At 46.6% G+C, this 25,222-nt stretch overlaps 1 protein-coding gene across 2 annotated transcripts in view; it reads right to left on the bottom strand.

The window, feature by feature from the left end:
* The window catches only part of DNAI3 (dynein axonemal intermediate chain 3), a 118,325-nt gene that overhangs the window by 14,015 nt on the left and 79,088 nt on the right, over nucleotides 1-25,222 (bottom strand). For both annotated transcript variants that reach the window (XM_040360565.1, XM_040360564.1), the window contains 5 exons: nucleotides 24,966-25,053; nucleotides 9,344-9,474; nucleotides 5,238-5,301; nucleotides 660-790; nucleotides 223-427 (listed from right to left, as the gene is read on the bottom strand). In XM_040360565.1, coding sequence (XP_040216499.1) covers nucleotides 223-427; nucleotides 660-790; nucleotides 5,238-5,301; nucleotides 9,344-9,474; nucleotides 24,966-25,053 — 619 coding nt within the window. The remainder of the gene's footprint in view (nucleotides 1-222; nucleotides 428-659; nucleotides 791-5,237; nucleotides 5,302-9,343; nucleotides 9,475-24,965; nucleotides 25,054-25,222) is intronic.

The following is a 25,222-nucleotide window of genomic DNA, read 5'->3' on the forward strand; positions in this document are numbered from 1 at the left end:
TTAGCAACAAAATAGTCCGGGGCTTAAGTGGTTAAAATAAGCACAGAGGTCTCAGGCTCTGCACTATGTGCTTTCGAGGTGATAATGGAGACCCTGCTAATATCATGAAAGCATTAGGAAAAAAAAATATCCTGAGATCTGAGATCATAATAACTTGACTTAGCTATCCCTAGTTCTGTCCCCTCTGAAAACCATAGTGGTGGTCATTGGCAATCCCCTTACCAGAGACAATCCATGGTTTGATGTAGGTGATGGACGCTGTTGAGATGTTCTGCGTCTGGGAAGGCTCATGTGTCTTCTCTAACAGGTCCCATATCTCCACATTTCCATCTTCCTTTCCAATGAAGAAGACACCACTTCTGGAGAGAGACCAATGGGCCGCAGTGTACCTCTTCCCAGAGCAACATGACTGGAGAATCGGCCCACCCTAAAAAGCAACAAGACACTCTGATCATAAAAACAATTCAACAATTGTATTTTTTACACACACTCCATTAAATCTTAGGTAGAAAAATGGACCCCATATACAAAACACATACAACAAGGTCTTTAGTCTTCATAATCAGAGTAGGAAAGTGGTTAAAACACCCGTCAGTTTTTGGGGGGGGTCAATGGGGCTGAAAACCACTGCACCAATAGAAAGATAATGTACTACTTACAGTGACACCTTCTTTCCATATGGAAAAGTTCCAACCTCCAACAGAGAGAACAACGTCCTTGAAGAATGGAGATCTCTGCACAGTGTGAACAAGGCCATCATGTGCGGCGCGGGTCTGCGTAGGTTTAGAGCCTGGTGATGCCGAGTAAACCGAGAAAAACTTGTTTAGAAAACATTCTACATTTCATTTACATGAAGGCAAAGATGTGGTCTACTAAATGTTGTCTAGAAAACATTTGTAGATGTGAGTTTTTAGTAAACCACATTTATATACTATATGGATAAAAGTACAGTATGTGGACACCCTGCAATTTATTAACATCAGGTGTTTCCAGTGAAGGGTACTGTCATGAGTGAGTAACTTGTATAGCGCTACAAATGCGAACTAAATCGCCTTGAGGCGCTTTGTATCCAATGTCGTCCAGATCCTTCAGAAGAGATGGGTCTTTACGTTTTTTCTTGAAGGCCCGATGGTTTTCTTCCATGCGGATGTTCGTGGGTAGAGCATTCCATAGCCGTGGTCCTTGGACTGCGAATCTTCGTTCTCCTTTAGATTTGTAGCGGGACTTGGGGATGTTGAGGAGGTTTTGGTTAGTTGATCGGAGGGCCTGATTAGGGGTGTAGAGTTTTATTTTCTCACTTAAGTATTGAGGCATTTATGGGTGAGGCAGAGGGTCTTGAATGTAACCCGATCCTTTATGGCTAGCCAATGGAGAGTCCTCAGGGCCGGGGTGATTGATTCCCAGGTTTTTTTCCCCATTATCAGTCTGGCCGCTGTGTTCTGGATGACTTGTAGATGAGAAATCTGGTATTTGGGTAGTCCTAGGTAGAGAGAATTTGCGTAGTCGAGTCGGGAATTGATGATTGTTCCAACTACTACTGCTGTGTCCTCTTCCGGGATGAAGGGGGTGAGTCTACGCAGCAAGCGGAGAAGGTAGTGAGATCCGCTCACTACTGATCCTATTTGTGCGTCCATAGTCATGTCTGAGTCAAAGATGACTCCGAGGCTTTTGACTTTAGTGCTTGGAGTGATGGTTTGTCCAAGGATGGTGGGTGGTGTCCATGTCGTCCAAGAGTTTGTCTTTCGGTTTGCGTCATGTCAAAGCTATAGAAAGACATATTTATTGCAATAGTTTGAGGAAGACACTCCAACTCCAAATAAAGAATAAGGCTGTTATAGCTGCAAAGATGAGCCCAAGTCCATATGAATGCTCTCCTGGTCTGGAATCCCCCTGAGGAAGACACGTGACCCGGTGTCAACATGCGTCGGGGAGGGGCAAGGACGGTGATGGCTTCTGTACCTAAAGAGGAGTTAGCAGCCAGTGGGGAGATATCGGCTTGTGAGGCTGGGGGAAACATCAGACAATAACATTGCCTGTCAAAGCCTTATGCACTGGAAACACCAGGAGAGTGTGCATATGCAATCTGCATATTTTTTAATAAAGTTTGCGTTTTTAAAGGTATAAGCACTATTGGAATCTTTTTCCAATCAATATGCACCCTGATGACACTGGATTAAGAGCCCATTCACACAGGGACGACTTTGGATCTGACTTCAAGTCGCCCCTAGTCGCCTTAAGTCGCGCTGCATGAGAAAATCAATGGAAGTGAATGGAGCCGTCTTAATGCACACTACTGCAGTCGCTCCGACTTCAAAAAAGGTTCCTGTACTACTTCAATCCGACTTCTAGGCGACTTGTAGGCAACTTGTACCCATTGATTTCAATGGAAGTCGCCTCAATAGTCGGATCACTGTCTTAACAGAAGCAACAATACAGGAAGAGAACATACATTTCTCAGGCAAACCCCTCCCTTCCCCCTCCCTCCCACAGAGCTGATTGTTGTCCACTGGAAAGCCTCCTGTCCTGGAGGCAACTTTAAGTTGCCTTGTAAGTTGCCTGATGATTTATACTCAAGTCCAAGTTGCCTCCCAAAGTCGTGCTGAAAGTTGTGTTGTCCCTGTGTGAATGGGCTCTAATGCCGCGTACACACGATCGGTCCATCCGATGAGAACGGACCGATGGACCGTTTTCATCGGTTAACCGATGAAGCTGACTAATGGTCAGTCGTGCCTACACACCATCGGTTAAAAAAACGATCGTGTCAGAACGCGGTGACGTAAAACACAACGAAGTGCTGAAAAAAACGAAGTTCAATGCTTCCAAGCATGCGTCGACTTGATTCTGAGCATGCGTGGATTTTTAACCGATGATCGTGCCTATTAACGATCGTTTTTTTCTATCGGTTAGGAATCCATCGGTAAATTTAAAACAAGTTGGCTTTTTTTTTTAACCTAAGGATAAATAACCTATGGGGCCCACACACAATCGGTTTGGTCCGATGAAAACGGTCCATCAGACCGTTCTCATCGGTTTGACCGATCGTGTGTACGCGGCATAAGGGGATGCAATCTATGGAAGGAATAACGAGCTGGGAGACCTAGATTCTGGATTAAAGGAATGCAATCTATGGAAGGAATAACGAGCTGGGAGATCTACGTTCTGCTAGTAAGCCCAGGAGGGGCACAAACGCGCTGTTTGACCAAACTTAATTGTATTGTGAGGTCACACATCTTGAGGCGAGAGCAAACCTTAAAAGGGAGGGAGTATGAGTGTGGATATTCAGCCATATTTGTGGATGGCGATTGCAAAAGCCATAGGGCCAGATTCTGGTACATCGTGCTTATCTCTGCGGCGACGTAACGTATGTCGTTTACGTTACGCCGCCGCAAGTTTTTCAGGCAAGTGCTTTATTCACAAAGCACTTGCCTGTAAAGTTGCGGCGGCGTAGCGTAAAACACCCGGCGGAATTCAAATTCGGCGGGTAGGGGGCGTCATTTACCTGAACGTAAATGACGTCCAGCCCCATTCACGGACGACTTACGCAAACGACGTAACTTTTTAAATTTTCGACGCGGGAACGACGGCCATACTTAACATTGGCTGCGCCTCATATAGCAGGGGCAACTTTACGCCGGGAAAAGCCTAACGTAAACGTCGTAACTTTACTGCGTCGGCCGCGCGTACGTTAAGGAATTCGCGTATCTAGCTAATTTGCATACTCAACGCGGAAATCGACGGAAGCGCCACTTAGCGGGGGGGGGGGAGAAAAGTGCAGTTACGATCCGACGGTGTAAGAGACTTACGCCTGTCGGATCGAATGGATATCTATGCAGAATTGATTCTAAGAATCAGTCGCATAGATACGACGGCCGAGATTAGGACTTACGACGGCGTACATGGCACTGCGCCGTCGTAAGTCCTTTGAGAATCTGGGCCATAGTGTGGTATAGTTTGGTGTCATCTGCAAAGACTAAAATGGCACTTTTAATCCCAAACCCTATATATCATTTATAAATATATTAAAAAGGTAAATGATTCTAAAGCTGGCCATACACTAGTCGATTTTCAAACTTTTGAACATTTGTACACACTTTTTTCAGCAGTACATTTAACAGATTTTTAGAATGAATGGCCAATCAATTTTTTAAAACTACTCCTTCGAATGTTCTGTGACCATTGCGTTAACCCTACTAATGATTAGAATATTTAATGAACGAAAATATTCACAGCTTTATGCCGCATACACACAACCGTTTTTCATGACGAGAAAAATGGGCATTAAAAATTTAGAACCTGCTCTATTTTTTCTCATCGTTTTTCACATCGTCGTTTTTCTCGACGTGAAAAACGGTTGTGTGTACGCTTTAACGACGGGGAAAAAAACGTGCATGCTCAGAAGCAAGTTATGAGAACGAAAATTTTCATAATCAGCCCAAAGGGTGGCGCCATCTGAATGGAACTTCCCCTTTATAGTGCCGTCGTACGTGTTGTACGTCACCGCGCTTTGCTCGAGCATTTTTTATCACCATCGTGTGTATGCAAGGCAGGCTTGAGAGGAATCACGTAGAGAAAAACGTTGTTTTTTCCATGACATGAAAAACGGTCGTGTGTACGCGGCATTAGGCCTTGTACAGACGAGCGAACATGTCCGATGAAAACGGTCCGCGGACCATTTTCATCGGACATGTCCACTCGGAGATTTTAGTCTGATGGTTGTACACACCATTAAACCAAAATCCCTGCGGACAGACAGCGCGGTGACGTTGACGCCGCCACGTACGCAAACCCGGAAGTTCAATGCTTCCACGCATGCGTCGAATCACTTCGACGCCATGCGCGGGTTCTCGGGCCAGCGGACATGTCCGATGAGTCGTACTGACCATTGGACATGTCCGACGGACAGGCTTCCAGCGGACAAGTTTCTTAGCATGCTAAGAAACTTTTGTCCGCTGGAAACCTGTCCGCTAGGCCGGAAAATTGTCCGGTCGGCCCTACACACGACCGAACATGTCCGCGGACCAGTTTCAGCGGACATGTTCGGTCGTGTGTACGAGGCCTTAGTGTTTGAAAATATAGCTTTTTCTTTAATCCAATAACATCCAATCATATTCTCTAATTTAAGCTGCCATATAGCATCAGGAATGTGATTGGTTGCTGCAGAAACAATTAATTCTTTTGACACTTTTGATAATAAGTCACTTTTGTCTGATGTGTGATAACATAGGGATCACTCTTACTGATAAACTTTCCCGTTTCTCCATCTTTCACCATCTTCCAGTCTGTGTACACCAATTCACCATCCTGCAACACAAGAAGATCACCATTATGTCTCTAGGGCTCACCTGACATTAAAAAGTAATGTATGGAACATAGACATTGGCTGATGACATTATTTTGGGGAATCCTGTCTACAGGGAGGCTGTGTGCACACTGATGGACATAATATGACTACAATATTATAGTTAGATTTTAAAAGAATGAACAGTGTGTTGTCAGGAAGCACATATTGTAAGCTAAGACTGTTTAACTTGAACTATAACTGCACCTTTAATGCAATTACACTTATATTGCACTGCATCCTGCAACTTGTACTTGCTTGTCCCAGATGAGGCAAGATATTGCCCATGAAGCCCCTTGCCAAAATCTTCTCAGCTGGACCCACGCATGCGCAGTACACTCTCCATTCAATCTTATGGAGAAGTGATCCTGTGCTTAATGCCCCTGTCCCGCCCCAATAGCCCGATGCTGACCCGGCAACACTGTAAGCACATTCTCAGATTTCAGTGCGTCCTCCAAATGTGTCACCAGGGCCTTCTAAAAAAAACAGCCTTCTTCCTGGCTCTCTTCAGCAATGGGCCTCCCCTGGGTCTCTTCAGACCATGCAGGACAGCTTCAGGACCACATCAGCACACGTTAGGTGCTTTCAACAGACTATTGAAACTAACAGCAAAGCTCCATTCAGCAGCACCTCCCCAGGCCTCAGCCCATGGGAAGAGAGCGAGCATATGGTTTTAAATATTTATATCATCCCCCAGCATGCACCAGTGGCATAAACCTCCCACTGGATTGGCTAAAGGAAATATCAATATTCATTCCTTTTGTTTGTGAAATCCCATACTATGACCAGTGATATGAGTTACATCTACTGCCAACAGTGAGAATTCACATGCCAACTTATAGTGGTTGTGATGGCTGAAGGTTTTTTACCTTCATGCATCTTATGCATGTAGGTAAAAAAAACTTCTGTGTGCAGCATCCCGCCATGCCCCCCCCCCCAATACTTCGCTAAGCCCGATTCCAATCCAGCACCGATGTGCATGAGACCCTCGGCTGTTCCGGGACTCCCTCTCCGCATTGGCCGAGGCAGCACCAGGAGCCATTGGCTCCCACTGCTGTCAATCACAGCCAATGAGGAGAGAGCGGGCCGAGTCACAGCTCTGTGTTTGGAGCAGGGTTTCAGAGTGAACATGCACCAGTGCCCCCATAGCAAGCGGCTTGCTATCGGGGGCCACTGGTCAAGGAGGAGGAGCCAGAAGCACCAGCAGGAGGCCCAAGAAGAGGAGGATCGGGGCAAGTATAAAAATGTGTTTTTTAAATGCCAAACCTTGTATAATCACTGGAGATCACAAGCTACTAGAAGCAGCCCATACAGGGGCAGACTGACCATTGGGACTCTCTGGCACTGTCTGAGGGCCCCATGCCACTAGGGGGCCCCATCAGGGTTGCCAGGCTCAATAAAACCAGGGACAGTATGTAAAAATCTGTGTTTTTTTTACATCTGTCCCTGATATGTCCAAAACTGACATGCTTTTGATGTGAAAATCTTGAGATTTTAGCTGCCCTGCCTATGCAATGCCTCCTGGCGTGGTGGCCATCTGTAAGCCCGGGGGCCCCATAATCTTCTATTGCCCGGGGGCCCCATGAGTTGTCAGTCCACCCCTGAGCCCATAGGTTACCAAGTTCATCCCCCCAATATACATTTGCAGACAGCCAATTGAGAAATGAAAATTGCATATCTAAAAAGGGACCCGAGATGCCGTTCTTGTTGCCAGTCTTGGTCTGTAGATGTGCCCTCTGCTCTTAAACTGAACCCACGCAGAGGCTTCCTGTTTCTGCCAGATTGTAATCTCCAATGATTGCAAAAGTCCATTCCAACACAGATAAATCATCATTTATGGCTCCCAGGTGTGAAACATAAGATCATACAAGTATGTGGAGGCAATTCCTTCTGTTTGCTCACCTTGTCTGCAGATATAGGGCATACACTGATAAGCTGGATTAAAGCAAAGAAATGATTACGCCGGCCTAGACAGAGAAAAGGTAGAGAAACTTGGAACCAAACATTGTTGACCTCTTTCGGAGAATGCTAGCTTCCTGGATTTTATGGGGACCCACCGAATGCAATACTTTGGGTCACTGACAAGTAGATAGATAAAGACTTCTGACTTTAATTTTCCTGATCTGCAAGCTTGTTCTGGATCAGTTAATCAGAAAGTATTGAAGCTAGAGGATCAGAATAATAAGCAGGTAACTAGCAATGCTGTATTTTCAGTTGAAATCAGCTAGATACCGTATTTATCCTGCTATAACGCGCCCCGGCGTATAGCGCGCACCCCCGAACTTGAAGGAAAATCCTGGAAAATACATTGCGTCCTGCCCGTCGTCCATCGGCGGCCTCGTCCGGTCCGGCGTCCTTCTGCAGCCATCGTGGTGTCCTCCCCACTCGATCCCCGCTTCCCGTGCCGTGTTTGAACCACTGCGCTGGCATATACCGAGCGCAGTATAGTCGGGCAGGCTCGGCTACTCTTGCGTAAAGGACGTACAGGACGCACAGGACGTGACCGCGAGAGCCGAGCCTGCCCGACTATACTGCGCTCAGTATATGCCAGCGCAGTGGTTCAAACACAGCGCGGGAAGCGGGTATTGGCGTATATCGCGCACCCACGATTTTGCCCTGATTTTCAGGGCAAAAAAGAGCGCGGTATACGCCGATAAATACGGTACCGAATCCGGTCCTCCAGGGCATATCATGTGGCCCTCACACCCCTCCTGCAGCTGCGGCATCCCCCTTCATCTCCGCCACCACCTTGTCTCAGCAATCAGTAGCAAAGAGGAGGAAAGAATTGCTCTGCCAGATCCTGCGCAGCTGCAGAGAGGGTCCTCTCTGCCCCATTTCAGCAGTTGGCAGAAGAAAGGAGGACAGAACTCCTGCCTACAGATCTTGAGCCTCTTTGTGCAGTCACAGCACCCCTTGTCTCCGCCTCCCTTGTTCTCAGCATTCAGCAGACTCATCCTCCTCTGGTCCTCCTCCAGAACTGCACTTTCTGCTTCCCAGCTTCTACCCCAGGTTCTTCCAGGTAGCAGGTAAGTGAGATGCACTGTGATGTAAGGGAGGTTTGGGGACCCTTGACATCTGATGTAAGAAGGATTTGTGTGCTCTGACATCTAGTCTTTCAGATACAACTGGCCCTTTGAGGACAACCATAATGCTAAAGCGGCCCGCGATAAAATTTGAGTTTGACTCCCCTGCTGTAGAGAAAGACTTGTGCTCTCTGAGTGGAAGCAGAGATCTCTCTACAGAGGTACAAGTTCCCTGATGAGACAAAGCTGTGGATTGGGTTCTGACTAGTTCTGACATAGCAAGAGGCATATTGTATCTCTCCAGAGAGACCACTGTTTTCAAACAGAGAACAACCCAGATAGCAAGAATAACTTGACACAAATTTGTGGCAGTGTTGAATTATAAGTCTGTTAACGTGCTGCACATTTTCACTGGCAAGCTGTACATTTGCAGAGCACTTGAAGCACAAATTCTAGTTGACACTTTTCCAATTCGTAGCAAATTTGTGTGGCAAGTCTCTAGCAAGAGCAAAGTCGCCGTGGTGAGTCTACAGCAAGAGCTCTGCAAGTCTACAGCATGTAAATACAGCCACAGTGCCCCCTGTGGTGGGATGACTATTGCACAACATAACTGAACCAGAACTTGCAGCAGACGTGCAGAATGTTTGCAAAGAAAGTTGATCTGGAGTCATGCAATGCGGACTTGCAGGACAATTGCTTGCTATCTGGGAGGGGACAGGGTTTTCTACTCAAGCTGTGGCTACTTTTAGCACACCTTTTGTTTTGATGCTGGATTTTTTTTAGCTGATTTAAAGTGTGCTTTAACGTCAGAGCAGGCAGAAAAGGCACCTGGTAAATTTTTATTTGTAGGACTATAATCGATACAGATACTGGTGGACTGGCAAAGAGTACATTGTTCCTTTTCTAGTTAGGATGTTTATTTCTTTGTGTACTTGGCTGGGATTGAGCGCAAGCTACTGTGCGAACCTTCGAGAGAACTTACTTCGGTTGCAGCAAAATAATTGGTGTTGAGATCTTCCAGAACCTTGGTGTTTTTGGCTGAAGTCGCTCTTAAACTGCTGTAATTAATTCCTCCCTCAGACTTCTCCTCCTTGACCTGGATCTGCAGCTTGTCTACACATTGTGGAGAGGAAGACGAATATAAAAGTTATATTGCAGATGTGTGAGGAATGTGAATAGCCATGCAGACGGCCAGGCGGTGGAATGAGGTAGCCACAAATCCCTGTATCAGTGCAAACAAGGAATGACTTCACTTTGTTTCCATCTGGAGTATTTCTACTTTCCACCGCTCAAAGAAATAAAGTATTGGGCTGGTTTAAAGAAAACCTGTCAAGACGAATTACAGCCAAGACTTCCATACAGAGCTGGAGGTTTCCATTGGCCTAATCTTAGAAGCCATATTAGGTACAGTAAAACCTTGGTTTGCAAGCATAATTCATTCCAGAAACATGCTTGTAATCCAAAGCACTTGTATATCAAAGCATTTTTTTACAGAGAATAAAAGAGAAGAGAGGCGCCTCTAAGTGTAGCAATAAGTTGCTAAATGTTGTACCTTCATTAAATGTAACTATATTGCTACACTTAGAGGCTCCTCTCTTCTTATTTATACTCAGTTGTGACATGACGCTACTCTTATAGCAAGACATCGCTTGTATATGAAGGCAAAATTTATTAACCACTTGCTTACTGGGCACATAAACCCCCTTTGTGCCCAGGCGAAATTTCAGCTTCCGGCACTGCGTCGCTTTAACTGACATTTGCGCGGTCGTGCGACGTGGCTCCCAAACAAAATTTACATCCTTTTTTCCCCACAAATAGAGCTTTATTTTGGTGGCATTTGATCACCTCTGCGGTTTTTATTTTTTGCGCTATAAACAAAAAAAGAGCGACAATTTAAAAAATATATATATATTTTACTTGTTGCTATAATAAATATCCCATTTAGGGCCGATACGTATTTTTCTACGTATTTTTGTAAAAAAAAAAAAAAAAAATCGCAATAAGCGACAGGTTTGCGCAAAAGTTATAGCGCCTACAAAATGGGGAACAGAATTATGATTTTGTTTTATTCTTTTTTTTTTTACTAGTAATGGCAGCGATCTGCGATTTTTATTGGGACTGCGATATTGCGGCGGACGTATCGGACACTTTCGACACAAATTTGGGACCATTCACATTTGTACAGCGATCAGTGCTATAAAAATGCACTAATTACTGTATAAATGTGACTGGCAGGGAAGGGGTTAACACTAGGGGGTGAGGAAGGGGTTAAATGTGTAACCTGGGTGTGTTCTAACTGTGTGAGGGGAGGGGGGTGACTGGGGAGGTGACCGATGCTGTGTCCCTATGTACAAGGGACACAGATCGGTCTCCTCTCCTCTGACAGCACGTGGAGCTCTGTGTTTACACACAGAGCTCCACGTCCCTGCTGTCACCTGCTGTGTCACCGCCGATCGCGTGTACCCGGCGGACATCGCGGCCACCAGGTACACGCATCGGCTCTTCAGCGATGCGCCGGGAAACAGTGTTTACCCGCTGCGCGCCACCCAGTGGCGCGCGCGGGTAATGCTTTTAAAAAGACGTCCAAAGACGTCCACTTGGCACTTGAGACCCGCGCTGTTGACGTCTTTTGTCAATAGCGCGGGTCTGAAGTGGTTAAATGTATCCATATTGCTACACTTGGAGGCTCCTCTCTTCTTTTTTATACTCAGTTGTGACATGACGCTACTCTTATAGCAAGACATCACTTGTATATCAAGGCAAAATTTATTAAAACATTTTGCTTGTCTTGCAAAACGCTCTCAAACCAAGGTTTTACTGTGTTAATCTAGGGCTCTAAAAAAAATTAAAATAATAATAATAATCATTTTATATGATCATTTTGTATTGTATTTTCATGACTACCTTTTGCTGAATATACTGTAATTCTGATTTGTTTAATAAAAAAAATTCTGTTAAAAAGGATGGTTGCCATTGTCCGAGTTGGACAATGGCAACCATCCTTTGTAACAGAATGGTTTTTATTAAACAAATACAAAATGATCATATACAATTACTCCACACAAGCAATGTGTAGTATCCTGTGATTTATCTCACAACCCATTTCCGAAGGAGAACACAAACCCATATATATCAACTAATTCAGGTACCCTTACCCCAAAGCAAACCAGCAGTCATTGAAAGGTAGAAAGTAAGTATCGGGGGGAGGAGGGGGGGGGGGGGGAGAGAGAAAGATCTGTGTTATGGGACAAGTAGAATGAGTGATTTTACCCAACAATTGGAAGGGGAAGAGCTGACACTCAAAGGAGGACAACCCATCCTCCCCTATTAAAGTGGTTGTAAACCCACTTTTTGGACTTCTACCTATAGGTAAGCCTAGAATAAGGCTTACCTATAGGTAGTAGAAATATCTCCTAAACGTGTGCCGTGGGGAAGAAACGAAACTAAGGCCTCGTACACCCGCACGGTTTTCTCGGCAAGAAAGCTGCTGGGAGAGTTTTTTTGTTGAGAAAACCGTGCGTGTGTATAATTTCTCATCGTGAAAACTGCCGGGAATCTCGATGAGAAAAATAAAGAACCTACTCTCCATTTTTCTCGTCGGGATTCTCTGCAGTGTTTTACCGAGAAACCCGAGAGTGTGTATGCTTACCTGGCCCCTGTAAGCCCGCGCATGTTCGATGAGACTTTGACGCATGTGCGGTAGCTTACAAGGCATAGTGTAGGGTGTAGCAAGATGGCGGCGACGGCATCAAATGTGACGAGCACATGCTCGTCCTAGTCGAAGACGTCACTGCGTTCTTGCCATTCAAAAGAACGGCGGTTCTTTTGAATGGTGTGTGTGTACACTCGGCGAGCAAGAAAGCTTGCCAGGAATCTCGTCAGGAAAACTAACGTTTTTTTCCTGACGAGATTCCCGCCCGTGTTCAATGCATACTAGCCCATTATGCTTTTTATTTGCAGGCTTTACTTAATCTTTAACCACAGGCATCTCTCCATGCAGACCACACCTTGTCAAATTTGCCTGGACATTGCCTGCTCTCATAGGTGTGTCTGTATAGAGGTAGTACTGAATGAACCGATTTTCGCCAGGAGTCAACCATGGGTGGATCAACAGATTTCCATTTTGGAAGTATCTCACGTCTGGCAAAGAACTGGAAAAAGTTATACACAGCTTAACATATCTGTCTCCCTCGACCTCCTCCAGGTAACTCAGCAAGAGCACCAGAGGCTATCCAGTGGTATCTGAACATCACTCAATTCACTTAAAGTCTTAGCCACCTCCTCCCAGTATAACCGGAGCTTGGGACAGGACCAGACCATGTGCCAAAACGTCCCCACGTCACTCTTACATCTAGGACAGGACGGATCGAGTTGGGGGTACATATTGGCCATATGCGGGGTGTAGTATAAAAAACTGCACACCTGTTGTGGCCTTCATGGTGGCTCCCTTCTCTCTTTTTTATTTTAACTTTTTTTTTAAATGGATTTTATCTTATGGAATATATAACAAGAGGAACACACAGAAGTGTCTGCAAACACCCAAAACTCTCAGGTAGACATAAAAAGAGTTGGGAATCAGCGGCGGTGCGTCCATAGTGGGCACAGGAGCGCCGCCCCCTCTCTCCCCTGCGCCGTCAGGTGTACAATACATACGGATTCATGCAATGCATGAATCTCTATGTATTGTCACTGCTGCCGCCCACTATTCATATGGCCAGCCCCCTGGCGAGCGCCTGCCATCTGAATAACAGCAGTTTGTTGGTGTTTGGAAGTGCCTATCAGAGCCAGCGGCTCTGATAGGCATTCAGATTACAGACTGTTGGCTTTAATCGGCTTCTAAATAGTTAACCAGGGGATGTGCGTTCCCTAGTTAACACTGACACTTGTCTCAGCCAATCAGGTTCACCGGGTCTGGTTACCGGTAGCCTGATTGGCTGAAGCGACATCGATGGCGGGACTCGAGGGAGCGTGGCTGACCCGAGAAAGGCAAGTGCTGGGGGACTGGGAAGCAATCTGGCGGCAATTGCTGGGCACAGTGGTGACAATTGATGGGCACAGTGGTGACAATTGCTGGGCACAGTGGTGACAATTGCTGGGCACAGTGATAACAATTGCTGGGCACAGTGGTGACAATTGATGGGCACAGTGGTGACAATTGATGGGCACAGTGGTGACAATTGGGCACAGTGGCTGCGTTTAATGGCATGGCACGTTTGATAGGGCAGTGAGGCTGCAATTGATGTTTTTTTTTTGTTTGTTTGTTTGCGCCCCCCCAAATTTGAGCACCAGCCGCCACTGCAGGGAGATCTTGGAGCCTATAAGACAGGGGCCAACTCATCCCATCATGATCTACCTATAGTTAATATTATCACCTTTGGCCAGACCTACTTCTAAATAGGTCCATGCATTATTTGCCTTTAATCAGCTGTAGAACTCGAGTCTATTATTGAACGAATGAGTGTCACCCCGGCATGATATACAACTATAGCAACTACCAAGGGCAGGTCATGCCGAGACTAGTAGTTTTCCAATAAAAGTCACAGTTTCCCCATTTCTGAATTCTATGAATGGCGTGTTCCTCGAGTATCAAAGATTCAAGAATGTTTACTGTATAACTTATCCACTTTTAATGATTTCCTATTTAACAGAGAATTGCATCAGTGCTGTGGCTGAGGGACATTACAGGTCACGTATTTGTCTGTATTACGTTGTGGACACATTATCCAGCTTTATAGTGTTTCCTGTGAAGACAGCCAGCAATAGGTCATGAAAGCGGGTTGATTATAGGCATGGACAGAAGCTGTGAGTTCCTGTATTCTGATATCTTGAGGACAGAAGACCTAATGGCAGCATGACGGAAATAGATTCAGGAAGGGATGATGTGTGCCAGAGGAAGCCTTGGCAGCGGCTCTAGAATAATGGAGCTTGGCTGTGAAAGGCTGCCTGTACCGAGGCATGTCTCTCCATAAATGTGATCTCTGTAGAGATGCCATGAATGGTTTCCATTTATAAGCCTATGTTTTAATGGTATAATTATTCGCCCCCCTCTCAATCCCTACAACGGACCTGTGGATTTGTCCAATACATTTAATGGGCCTCAGGAATGTATAGCTGGCACCTCCATTGAACCAGAGCTTGCATGGTTAAGCTCTGTCTCCAAAGTCTTGCAACCTCACTACCCTAATGCAGGAGCCTCCAAACTATGGCCCACATCCAGCCCACTACAAGATTTTTTCTGGCCCCAGATAAGGTCAGTGCCATTTCCTTAATGTGCACAGAATGAGGATTAAGGTCAGCAGAGGCTGCCTATAATCTATCCTTAAACCCTCTCCTACCCACACACAGACCCTGCATGAGGGGGCTCTGATGGGGACCATGATGTAAGGAGAGACTTTGATGGGGAACCTAATAAAATGGTGGGATCCGTTAGGGATCCTGATGTAAAAGGGGAACTAATGGGGACCCTGATGTAAGGGGGGCCCCTGACGTAAAAAGGGAAATAATGGGGACCCTGATGTAAGGGGGGACTCTGATGGGGACCCTGATGTATAAGTGAATCTAATGGGGGCCTGTGATGGAGTCACTTTGGGCGGGGGGGGGGGGGGGTCCTGTGGAACCCAGAATCCCTTGGGGTGGTTGGGAAAACCTTGTTTCAGCTCCCCATGCACCTCTTATGTCCAAGTTACCCTGTGTCTAATAGGGGCACAGGGTGACCGATAAATCCAGTCTGATCTGTACTAATTGGACTCACTGTACAACCACACTGGAATGTTGTGTGTGTGTGTATATATATATATATATATATATACACACACACACGCACACACATATTGTATATTGTCTCATTTTGTTGTGTACTCTTTGCTGGATCGTTTGGGGTGTGGCTGTATTCCAATGTTCTATTGCAGGGATCCTCAAACTACGGCCCTCCAGCTGTTGCGGAACTACACATACCATGAGGCATTGTAAAACTGACATTCACAGACATGACTAGGCATGATGGGAATTATAGTTCCTGAACAACTGGAGGGCCATAGTTTGAAGACCCATGTTCTATTGTGTCTGTCTGCCTTGGATACTATGGGATGTGTATGTAGATTAGCTGTGAGATTGGTGGAGACAATTTCCTCCAACAGCTCTCACTGCTGATTGGACAGTCTAACCTGCCCCGAATGCAAGGGGGGGGGGGATTGTCCAGAGTATTACCTGTGTTTTCAATAAACAGTCCATGTTCAGCAACCAAACGGGTATTGTCTTGTTTTGTGGTTGTGAGCGGTTGGACTATCTAATATCTATATTCAGACTGGGAGGAAGTGGTATATGACGAAAGCACTCAAGCAGGGTGTGGGATGTTTCGTTACAGGGCCCTGATGTAGGGGGGGGGGGGACTCTGATGGGGACCCTGATGGAATCTAATGGGGACCCTGATGTAAGGGGGTACTTGGATTGAGACCCTGATGTAAAAGGAAATCTCATGGAGACCCTGTTGTAAGGGGGGCCCCCAATGCTCTCATGGTTAGTGAGGCTGTCCTTCACATTTGGCAGCCAACAGCAATATGCAGAAGGTGGGAGGGGATTGCGCAGTCAGAACTCTAACTGAACGATTGCCCAGGTAAGGGTCTCAAAATATCAAAGCCATTGGGTCAGCATGGCAATCAAACCAGCATTTCTATAAGGAGACATTTGAGATTAACATTTTAAGAAGGCAACTGTGAGGAGATGCACCTTTAAAGCTCTCCCCTAATAGTCCGCTATGGTGCAATAAAGAGATTTTTAATACAGCTTACCTGTAAAATCTTTTTCTTGGAGTACATCACGGGACACAGAGCGGCATTCATTACTATATGGGTTATATGGAGTACCTTCAGGTGTAGACACTGGCAATCTTCAAACAGGAAATGCCCCTCCCTATATAACCCCCTCCCATAGGAGGAGTACCTCAGTTTTGTAGCAAGCAGTATGCCTCCCAAAATGGTCCTCAAAAGAGGGGTGGGAGCTCTGTGTCCCGTGATGTACTCCAAGAAAAAGATTTTACAGGTAAGCTGTATTAAAAATCTCTTTTTCTTTATCGTTACATCACGGGACACAGAGCGGCATTCATTACTATATGGGATGTCCCAAAGCAATGCTTACAATGAGGGGAGGGAGAACATCTCCAAGACAAAAGGATTTAATTTAGAGATATACTCAAATCATAATAAATCCAACTTATTTGAGAAAAATAATCTTAAATTTTAAATTTAACTCAAAAAAAGAGGAGCCCCCGGAATCCGAGGGTCTCAAACTGCAGCCTGCAGCACTGCCTGCCCGAAGGCAGTATCAGTATTCCTTCTTACGTCCAACTTGTAGAATTTTGTAAATGTGTGGACAGAAGACCAGGTTGCCGCCTTGCAAACTTGAGCCATAGAGATCTGGTGGTGCGCTGCCCAGGAGGCGCCCATGGCTCTAGTAGAATGAGCCCTTAATGATACTGGAGGAGGCAACCCTTTCAAGCCGTAGGCCTGAGTGATCAATTGCTTAATCCACCTAGAAATGGTGGACTTTGCAGCTGCCTGCCCCTTCTTGGGCCCATCCGGTAGAATAAACAGCACATCTGTTTTCCGGATCTTCTCTGTAGCTTTAAGATAGGCCTTCATGGCCCTGACAATATCCAAGGTATGCAGCAACCCTTCCTTTCTGGAAGTAGGTTTAGGGAAGAAGGATGGTAATACCAAATCCTGGTTCAAATGAAAACTGGATATGACCTTCGGTAAGAAGGAAGGATGAGGGCGGAGAACGACCTTGTCCGTATGAAATATAAGATATGGTTCCTTACAGGATAAGGCTGCCAGTTCCGAAACTCTTCTTGCGGAAACTATGGCAACCAAAAACACCAACTTCCTTGTCAGTAGAACCAAAGGAACTTCAGCCAACGGCTCAAACGGTTGTTTCTGTAAACTCGACAGAACAAGATTTAAATCCCACGGACAAAGCGGGGATTTAACTGGAGGTTTAATACGTAAGACCCCTTGAAGGAAGGTCTTAACCAGCGAGTGGGTGGCCAGCGGCCGCTGAAACCACACTGACAGGGCAGAAATCTGTCCTTTGATTGTGCTTAATGCCAATCCTTTATCCACTCCTAGCTGGAGAAAACTTAAAACTCTATCTATGGTGAACTTGCGAGGAAGCCATAGCTTGGACTCGCACCAGCCTATATAGGCCTTCCAGACCCTGTGATAAATCACCCTAGAGACCGGTTTCCTGGCTCTGATTAGGGTAGAGATTACTTTCTGAGACAGACCTCTACCCCTGAGAATCAAGGATTCAGCTTCCAGGCCGTCAAATTTAGATGCCGTAAGGCAGGGTGGAGGATCGGACCTTGCGATAGCAGGTCTGGCCTTAGAGGCAGAGTCCAAGGGTTTCCCACTACCATCCTTAGGATTAGTGAGTACCAAGCCCTTCTGGGCCATGCTGGAGCTACCAGGATAACTGGTATGTGCTCCACCCGGATCCTGCGCAGCAGGCGGGGTAGTAACTGGAGCGGGGGAAACGCATAAAGAAGCTTGAACTGATGCCAAGGGCAAACCAGAGCATCGGTTCCGCAGGCCATCGGATCCCTTGAGCGGGACATGAACCTGTCTAGCTTCTTGTTGAGTCTCGATGCCATGATATCCACGTCCGGCACTCCCCATCTTTGGCAGAGTGCTTGAAAGACTTGTGGATGCAGAGACCATTCCCCCGGCCATAGAGTCTGGCGGCTTAAGAAGTCCGCCTGAAAGTTGTCCACTCCGGGAATGAATACTGCCGATATGCAGGGTACATGAGCCTCTGCCCATAAGAGAATCAAGCTCACTTCTCTCTGAGCGGCCTGACTCCTGGTCCCCCCTTGGTGATTTATGTATGCCACTGCCGTGGCATTGTCTGATTGAATTCTCACCGGGAGCCCCTGCAATTTCGACGTCCAAGCCCTGAGGGCTAGTCGAACAGCTCTGAGCTCCAAGATGTTGATGGGTAAAAGCTTCTCTGGCTTTGCCCAAATACCTTGGCGAGTGGAACCATCCACAATCGCTCCCCAGCCCGTCAGGCTGGCGTCTGTGGTCACTATCTTCCAAGCCACTGGGCTGAAAGATTTTCCCTTCAGTAGATTCTGAGGGTCTAACCACCAACACAGACTTTGCCGGACTCTTGATGAGAGAGGCAACGGGATATCCAAGGCCTGTGGCCTTCTGCTCCATGCTGACAGGATGGCTGCCTGCAGGATGCGAGTGTGGCCCTGGGCGTATGGCACCGCCTCGAAAGTAGCCACCATCTTGCCTAGTAATCTCATACATAGGCGAATAGTCGGTTCTTTCTTGCTTAGAACCAGTAGGATTAATTCCTTGATGGCTTTGACCTTCCTCAGAGGTAGGAACACCCCTTGTTGTTCCGTGTCTAATCTCATGCCGAGATATTCCAACTGCCTTGTGGGCTGGAATGTTGACTTTTCTTGATTTAGGACCCAGCCGAACCTCTCGAGGTATTGGACCGTGAGGGCCACTGCTCGTTCCAAGCCGGGAGATGAGTGGTCTATGACTAGGAGGTCGTCCAGGTATGCTAGGATCGTGACCCCTTGGATCCTTAGCTTGGCTAGGATTGGAGCTAGAACCTTCGTGAACACTCGGGGGGCCGTAGCCAACCCGAAGGGAAGCGCCACGAATTGGAAATGACGCGAAGCCACCATAAAGCGTAGATATCTTTGATGTGGCTGATAAATTGGAACATGAAGGTAGGCATCCTTTATGTCTATGGACGCCATGAAGTCGTCTTTTTGGAGTGTGGCAGCTGCTGACCGCACGGATTCCATCCGAAATGAGCGGACTTTTAAGTATGCATTTACCATCTTTAGGTCCAAAATTGGCCTGACATCTCCATTGGGCTTTAGGATGATGAATAGGTTGGAGTAGAAACCCAGCCCCTGTTCCAGGACTGGTACCTCTACTATTACTTCCTGGGAAAGTAGATGATCTAGAGCCGACCTTAATGCGGCTCCTTTCTCCAGATCGTTTGGAATCCTCGACTCCTGGAAATGAGGAGGAGGAAACCTTAGGAATTCTAGCTTGTAGCCTGTGGCCACGGAAGACCGTACCCACTCGTCGGGAATGCTGGCTTCCCAAATCTCCGAAAAGAGTCGCAGCCTTCCCCCCACCTTCGTGGGTGGGGGCGCCCCTTCATGAGGTAGACTTGGGGGCTGGTTTTGCTGGCTTGCGAAACCACTGCCTCTTGCCCCTAACAGCCTGTCCTCGTGATCTGCTGTTTAAGCCGAAGTTTGTTCTTGCAGGAGGCCGTCGATACTGCTTGGCATTAGAGGGCCCCTGCCCAGGGGAGGACTGTCGTTTAAACGCAGGTCCCTGAACCCTCTTCTTAGTTGGCAAGAGAGTACTCTTGCCGCTTGAAATGGTCTGAATGTATTTATCTAAGTCCTCTCCGAAGAGCCGTCCTCCATGGAAGGGAAACCCTGCCAGGAGCTTCTTGCATGGGGGCTCAGCCTCCCAGCTTTTTAACCATAAGAGTCTTCTCATATGGATAAGGGATAATGATAAACGTGACGCTTGTTGGATAGAATCCTTGATTGCGTCTACCGTAAAACATATGGCCTTAGGGACATCCGAAAATTCTTCTGCCTGCTCGGCAGGAATAAGTTCAAGCATTTGCTTAAATTGATCCGATAAAGCTTGAGCGACTCCAATCGCAGCCACGGCTGGCTGTACTACTGCCCCTGCAGAAGTGAAGGAGTTCTTAAGTAGGGCTTCCAAGCGTCTATCAACTGGATCTTTGAAAACCTGTACGTTTTCTACAGGACATGTTAACGATTTGTTAACACATGAGATGGCTGCGTCTACTGCAGGAGAAGCCCATCTCTTGGAAAACTTTTCTTCCATAGGATATAAGACAGAAAATTTCTTAGGTGGAAAGAAAACCTTGTCTGGTTTGTTCCACTCTTGGAACAAGACTTCCTCCAATAGAGGATGGATCGGAAACACAGCACTGCTTTGAGGCGCCCTCAGTGAGCCCAAAGCTGAAACCGTGGATACCTGGAGATCTGGTACAGGCAGGTTGAATGCCTTATGGACCAAGTCCGTCAAGCCCTGAATCCACCAGCTCTCCCTCAGGGAGACTGCCCCAGACTCCTCTGTATCCGGATCTTCGATCCCTGAACCTACTTGGTCTCTGTCCAAGAGGTCCAATTCCCCAGAGGAAAGGACCTCCTCTTCCGAGGGTCCGCGCACGGGTGACGGAGATCTATTCCGCTTACTACCCCGCATGGCTGTGGCTATCATTTCTCCCATGCTTCTCCGCATCTCATTTAAAGAGGCGAGTAACACCTCCTCCGTGACCACCTTAGGGTTGGGTTGACTCGCGTCAGCTCTAGCCCCAGACCCCGATGGCCCAAAGGCTCCCTGTGGGGAAGCAGCGGCATAGCTCTATCCGAGACCTCAGATTCTGCGGGGGAATCCCCACCTTTTGTACCCTCTGCTCTTGATGCCATGGTACAATACCGAGGTACACCTGCTACTTATTGGTACCTGGGACTTATAATAGTTAAATGCCCAAACACCTGTTTGGGGAATAAAAAATGTTTCCTCTACCCTAGATGACACTTTTTTTTTTTTTTTTTTCAAAGAAAAACTTTTCTTCCTTTTTTTTCTTTTTTTTTTTTTTTTCAATCTAGGCAAGAAAAAACATTCTATCCCCCTGAGTAGTATTGCCACAGAAAAGACTATGAGATGGAAAAGAAAACCAGCCTATTCCTAGGCTAAACCACAATCTTCTGAAGACTGTAGTATTCTTTCTGGCCACTGTGTGTCCTCAGCGCCCCGTGCTTCACTCCAGTCCTTCCTCCCTTAAGCCAGAGAAATGAATGAGCTGTGGCATCTAAGGAAGGGCCGCCCCTTCCTTTAAACCACTGACCCGCCCTTCCCCCCCAGCTAAAACGGCGCCAAATGCGTCTATAACACGTGCACGCGCACCGCGCGCGCGCCCGCCGACGGGGGGGGGGGGGTTGGGAGGAAGGGCCTCTCTGTTCCTGCAGCCGCAGGCCTGGAACACACGAGGAGGTCAGCGTTTTGCCTGCCTTGCAGGCATGAGGGAGAGGACTGGATAGAGCATTGCCTGGAGGCTTGCAGGTAAGCATAGCTCTCTGACACACACATACACTTGTACATAAAAGGCCCCACTCACAGCTTTTGCAACACTACCAGGGAGGTCACTTTTTATGGGGAAATATAACATATAGAGCCATCCTATCTTCATGATATGTGACTGGTTTGCCAGATGCAATGCATAACCTTAGGCATGTCCCCTGTGACCTCCCAGAAAAAACTTGCTAAGAGCCAAGCCCCGCAGGTTTTTTCCCCTTACTTACCTGCTCCATGCCGCAGGACTTTGCCAAGCAAGAGGTCCAATCTTCCCCCATCTCCGTGGGGATGTCTAGACCTTCAGGCCCTGGGAACCTTCTTCTTCCATGAAGGATCCACTGTCCTGGGCCCATACAGCACCCTGGCAAACAGAAAACATTAGGCGCCCCAAAGGTTTTCTAAGTTCTGGGCCCAGGGTCCAGCTCTCTTAAAAAGAAAGCATTATGGGCTATACCCCAAGGGTTTGGGGTCCGGTTACTGACCACTTTAGCGCGCAGGCTTTCTTGGACAGAACCGGTAGCTCACCTAATCCCAAGGATGCGGAGGCAAGCTAAACCATGACTAACACCTAAGACACTGGCGTAAAAACTGAGGTACTCCTCCTATGGGAGGGGGTTATATAGGGAGGGGCATTTCCTGTTTGAAGATTGCCAGTGTCTACACCTGAAGGTACTCCATATAACCCATATAGTAATGAATGCCGCTCTGTGTCCCGTGATGTAACGATAAAGAAAAGTCTCTGACAGAGTTCCACAAATTGGAGGATGGCTATGTGTGTGCCCAATTTGGGATAAAGTACCTACATCATATATATCAGTAAGGCAAGATACGCACTTTTGATCAACTGAGGGACCAGTTTGGGATACCCAGGACCTGGCGCTTCAGATATGCTCAAATGCATCATGCGGTGGTAGCGCAGTTTTTCGGATGGGGAGGTCAAGGTTTAAAAATATCTCTTTGGAAACTATCCTATTGAACCCTGATCCAGCTAAGAGGATTTCTGGGTATTACCAGGTGGTGGGACCTGGGGATCATGGGTTGATAGGTCTGGCGAGATCTAGATGGATAGCCTTTACACCGGAGTTGTCGGATGAGCTGTGGCAGGAGGTCCTTGATACTCATCTTACTATGGTCATATTTTCAACGGATAGGATAATTCAGCTTCGGTACCTCCATCAGATGTACTATACGCCGGATAGACTGTTCTGTATGTGCAAGAAAGACTCTACGACTTGTCACAAATGCCTGGGGGCTGAAAGGAACTTTTCTCCATATGGTATGGGAATGTACCAAGATCAGGCCTCTATGGTCTATGGTGACCGACTTTATAGCTGACAAATTTGATTTTCCTAATATATGCTTCCACTTGCGTTGCCTCTTGGCTATTTTTGAACAAGACGAATTGGATGCCAATCTATACCAAATTATCCCTTAGGATTCTCTATTTCGGGGTACGGAATCTCATCATAAGGAGGTGGAAATATTCCAAAAACTGACGTTAGGGATGTGGATGAAGATAATAAATTCTTTTGTATCGTATGACATATAAGGTGTAGGGCTCTACCAAGAAATTTAGAAAGATGTGGTTTCGGTGGGTGGACGCTGGAGGGGTAAGTGGATCCATGAGTGGTAAAGGGGGGGGGGAGGAGATGCTGTATGATAAATGTATTTTTTGTAGGCCTTAAACTGAAGTTAGGATAAAAGTTGGGCACGCAGTTGTACGTGATGGGATTCTGATGTAGTATACTCCATCTCTTGCTCTGGCAGCGGGACATCCCGGAGTTAGCAGAAGATGACTGGGAAAAGGGTATCCAACAATAACTACCCCTGACAATCTTGGCACGGGACAGATTCATCCAGCTGAAATTGTTACACCGTGCCTACTATTCTCCGGCACGCTTGGCGAGAATCTACCCTGACCGAACGGCAAGTTGCCCTAGATGTGACTCGGACAATGCCGATTTCTTTCATATGGTTTGGTCCTGTCCCGGTGTGGTGGAATTTTGGAAGGCTGTTCTGGCCGATATTAACTCTATAGGGAAAGTGAATGTCCCGTATAGCCCCATCCCTTCTCCTCCTGGGTATTTGTGATTCCCTAGAGGCCCCCCAGAGGAAAAAACTATTTGTTTTCTACACATCGTTTTACACTAGGAAGGCAGTGCTCTTACAATGGAATCATGTTCAACCGCCCACTAGACAGGCCTGGCAATCCTTAATGAATACAGCCCTTCCACTTTATAAATTCACATACTTAGGTAGGAACTGTCCAAAGAAATTTGATAAAATTTGGGCAGCTTGGGCGGAGGCGAAACATCTGACCCTTGACTAGAACCCTCATCTGACCCTTAAGTAGAACCCTGAGGCTCTCCCCCACCTCATGCCACCTGCCCTTCCCGAGTCTTATTTATACCATGCTCTAATATGTGGGATACGGGTTTAATATCGGATAAGAGGTTCACCCGTCCCCCACTCTCTGTATAACATTGTTTTTTCGGAACTTGCTACACCCGTTACGAGCACTAGGCTAATTGACTGTTACATTTACTGTCTATACTTTGTACCTGCAATGTTTGCTTCATTGATATTGAATTTCTGTCTTTCTGTGAGTATCTGTACCCCTTGTTTTTTTATGTCTGTTTTTTTGGGGGAAAATAAATAAACTTTAAGTTGGCATACTCCATCTGCAATTGCCCATGGTTTTATGTACCATATATACTCGAGTATAAGCCAAGTTTTTCAGTCTTTTTTTAGGGCTGAAAATACCCCCCTCTGTATATACTTAAGTCGGTACCTGAATTCTTGACAGGCGTCCATTTTTTTAAAAGTCGCGGATTCCTCCTGGCGTTCCGTTCCGTGATAGGCATTTGACACTGTGTTCCGCCTATCACGGAGGTCCTCTTATACTCGGACAGTTTCCCAGCAGACAATATGTTCAGTGTTCCGCCAATCACGGACGTCCTCTTGTCCAAGGATGAAAGAATGTCCATGATTGGCGGAACACTGAACAAAGTGTCTGCTGGGAAACTGAGTCCGAGGATGAGAGGACCTCCGTGATAGGCATTTGACACTGTGTTCAGCCTATCATGGAACGGAACGCCAGGAGGAAGCCGCGACTTTTAAAAAATGGACGCCTGTCAAGAATTCAGGTACTCGGGCACAGTGAGACTGCAATGGGCACAGTGAGGTATGGCACAGTGAGACTGCAATGGGCACAGTGAGGTTGCAAATGGGCACAGTGAGGCGTCCAAATGGGCATTGTTGACCCTCTTTTCCTCTTACAGTAGCTGCTGCATTCTCACCCTAGGCTTATACTCGAGTCAATACGTTTTCCCATTTTTTTGTGGTAAAATTAAGTCCTCGGCTTATACTCGGGTCGGCTTATACTCGAATATATACGGTATATAGTTTGACAAAAAAAAAGAAGGCACCTGTGAACTTGTCATATGTTACCTGATGTCCTCAAGTGGTGATGCTCATCTCTCAGGCTGACCTTTAGAGGGCTGAATTCTCCTCCCGATTCGATCTTAGGAATTGATGTCTAGAAAGATACAGATATATAAATCACTAGCTCTTTGTATACACTCAATAATTGTGCACATCTCCTGGAAATGGCTGTCCCTGGGCATATGTGACAGGAGGACTCTATTCAATGGTTCTGGCATACCGTACGTATGTGCAGATGGTATGGTTCAGGGTCTGTAAAGATG

This window comes from Rana temporaria, chromosome 7 (genome assembly GCF_905171775.1).
Source record: "Rana temporaria chromosome 7, aRanTem1.1, whole genome shotgun sequence".
Classification (NCBI taxonomy): Eukaryota; Metazoa; Chordata; class Amphibia; order Anura; family Ranidae; genus Rana; species Rana temporaria.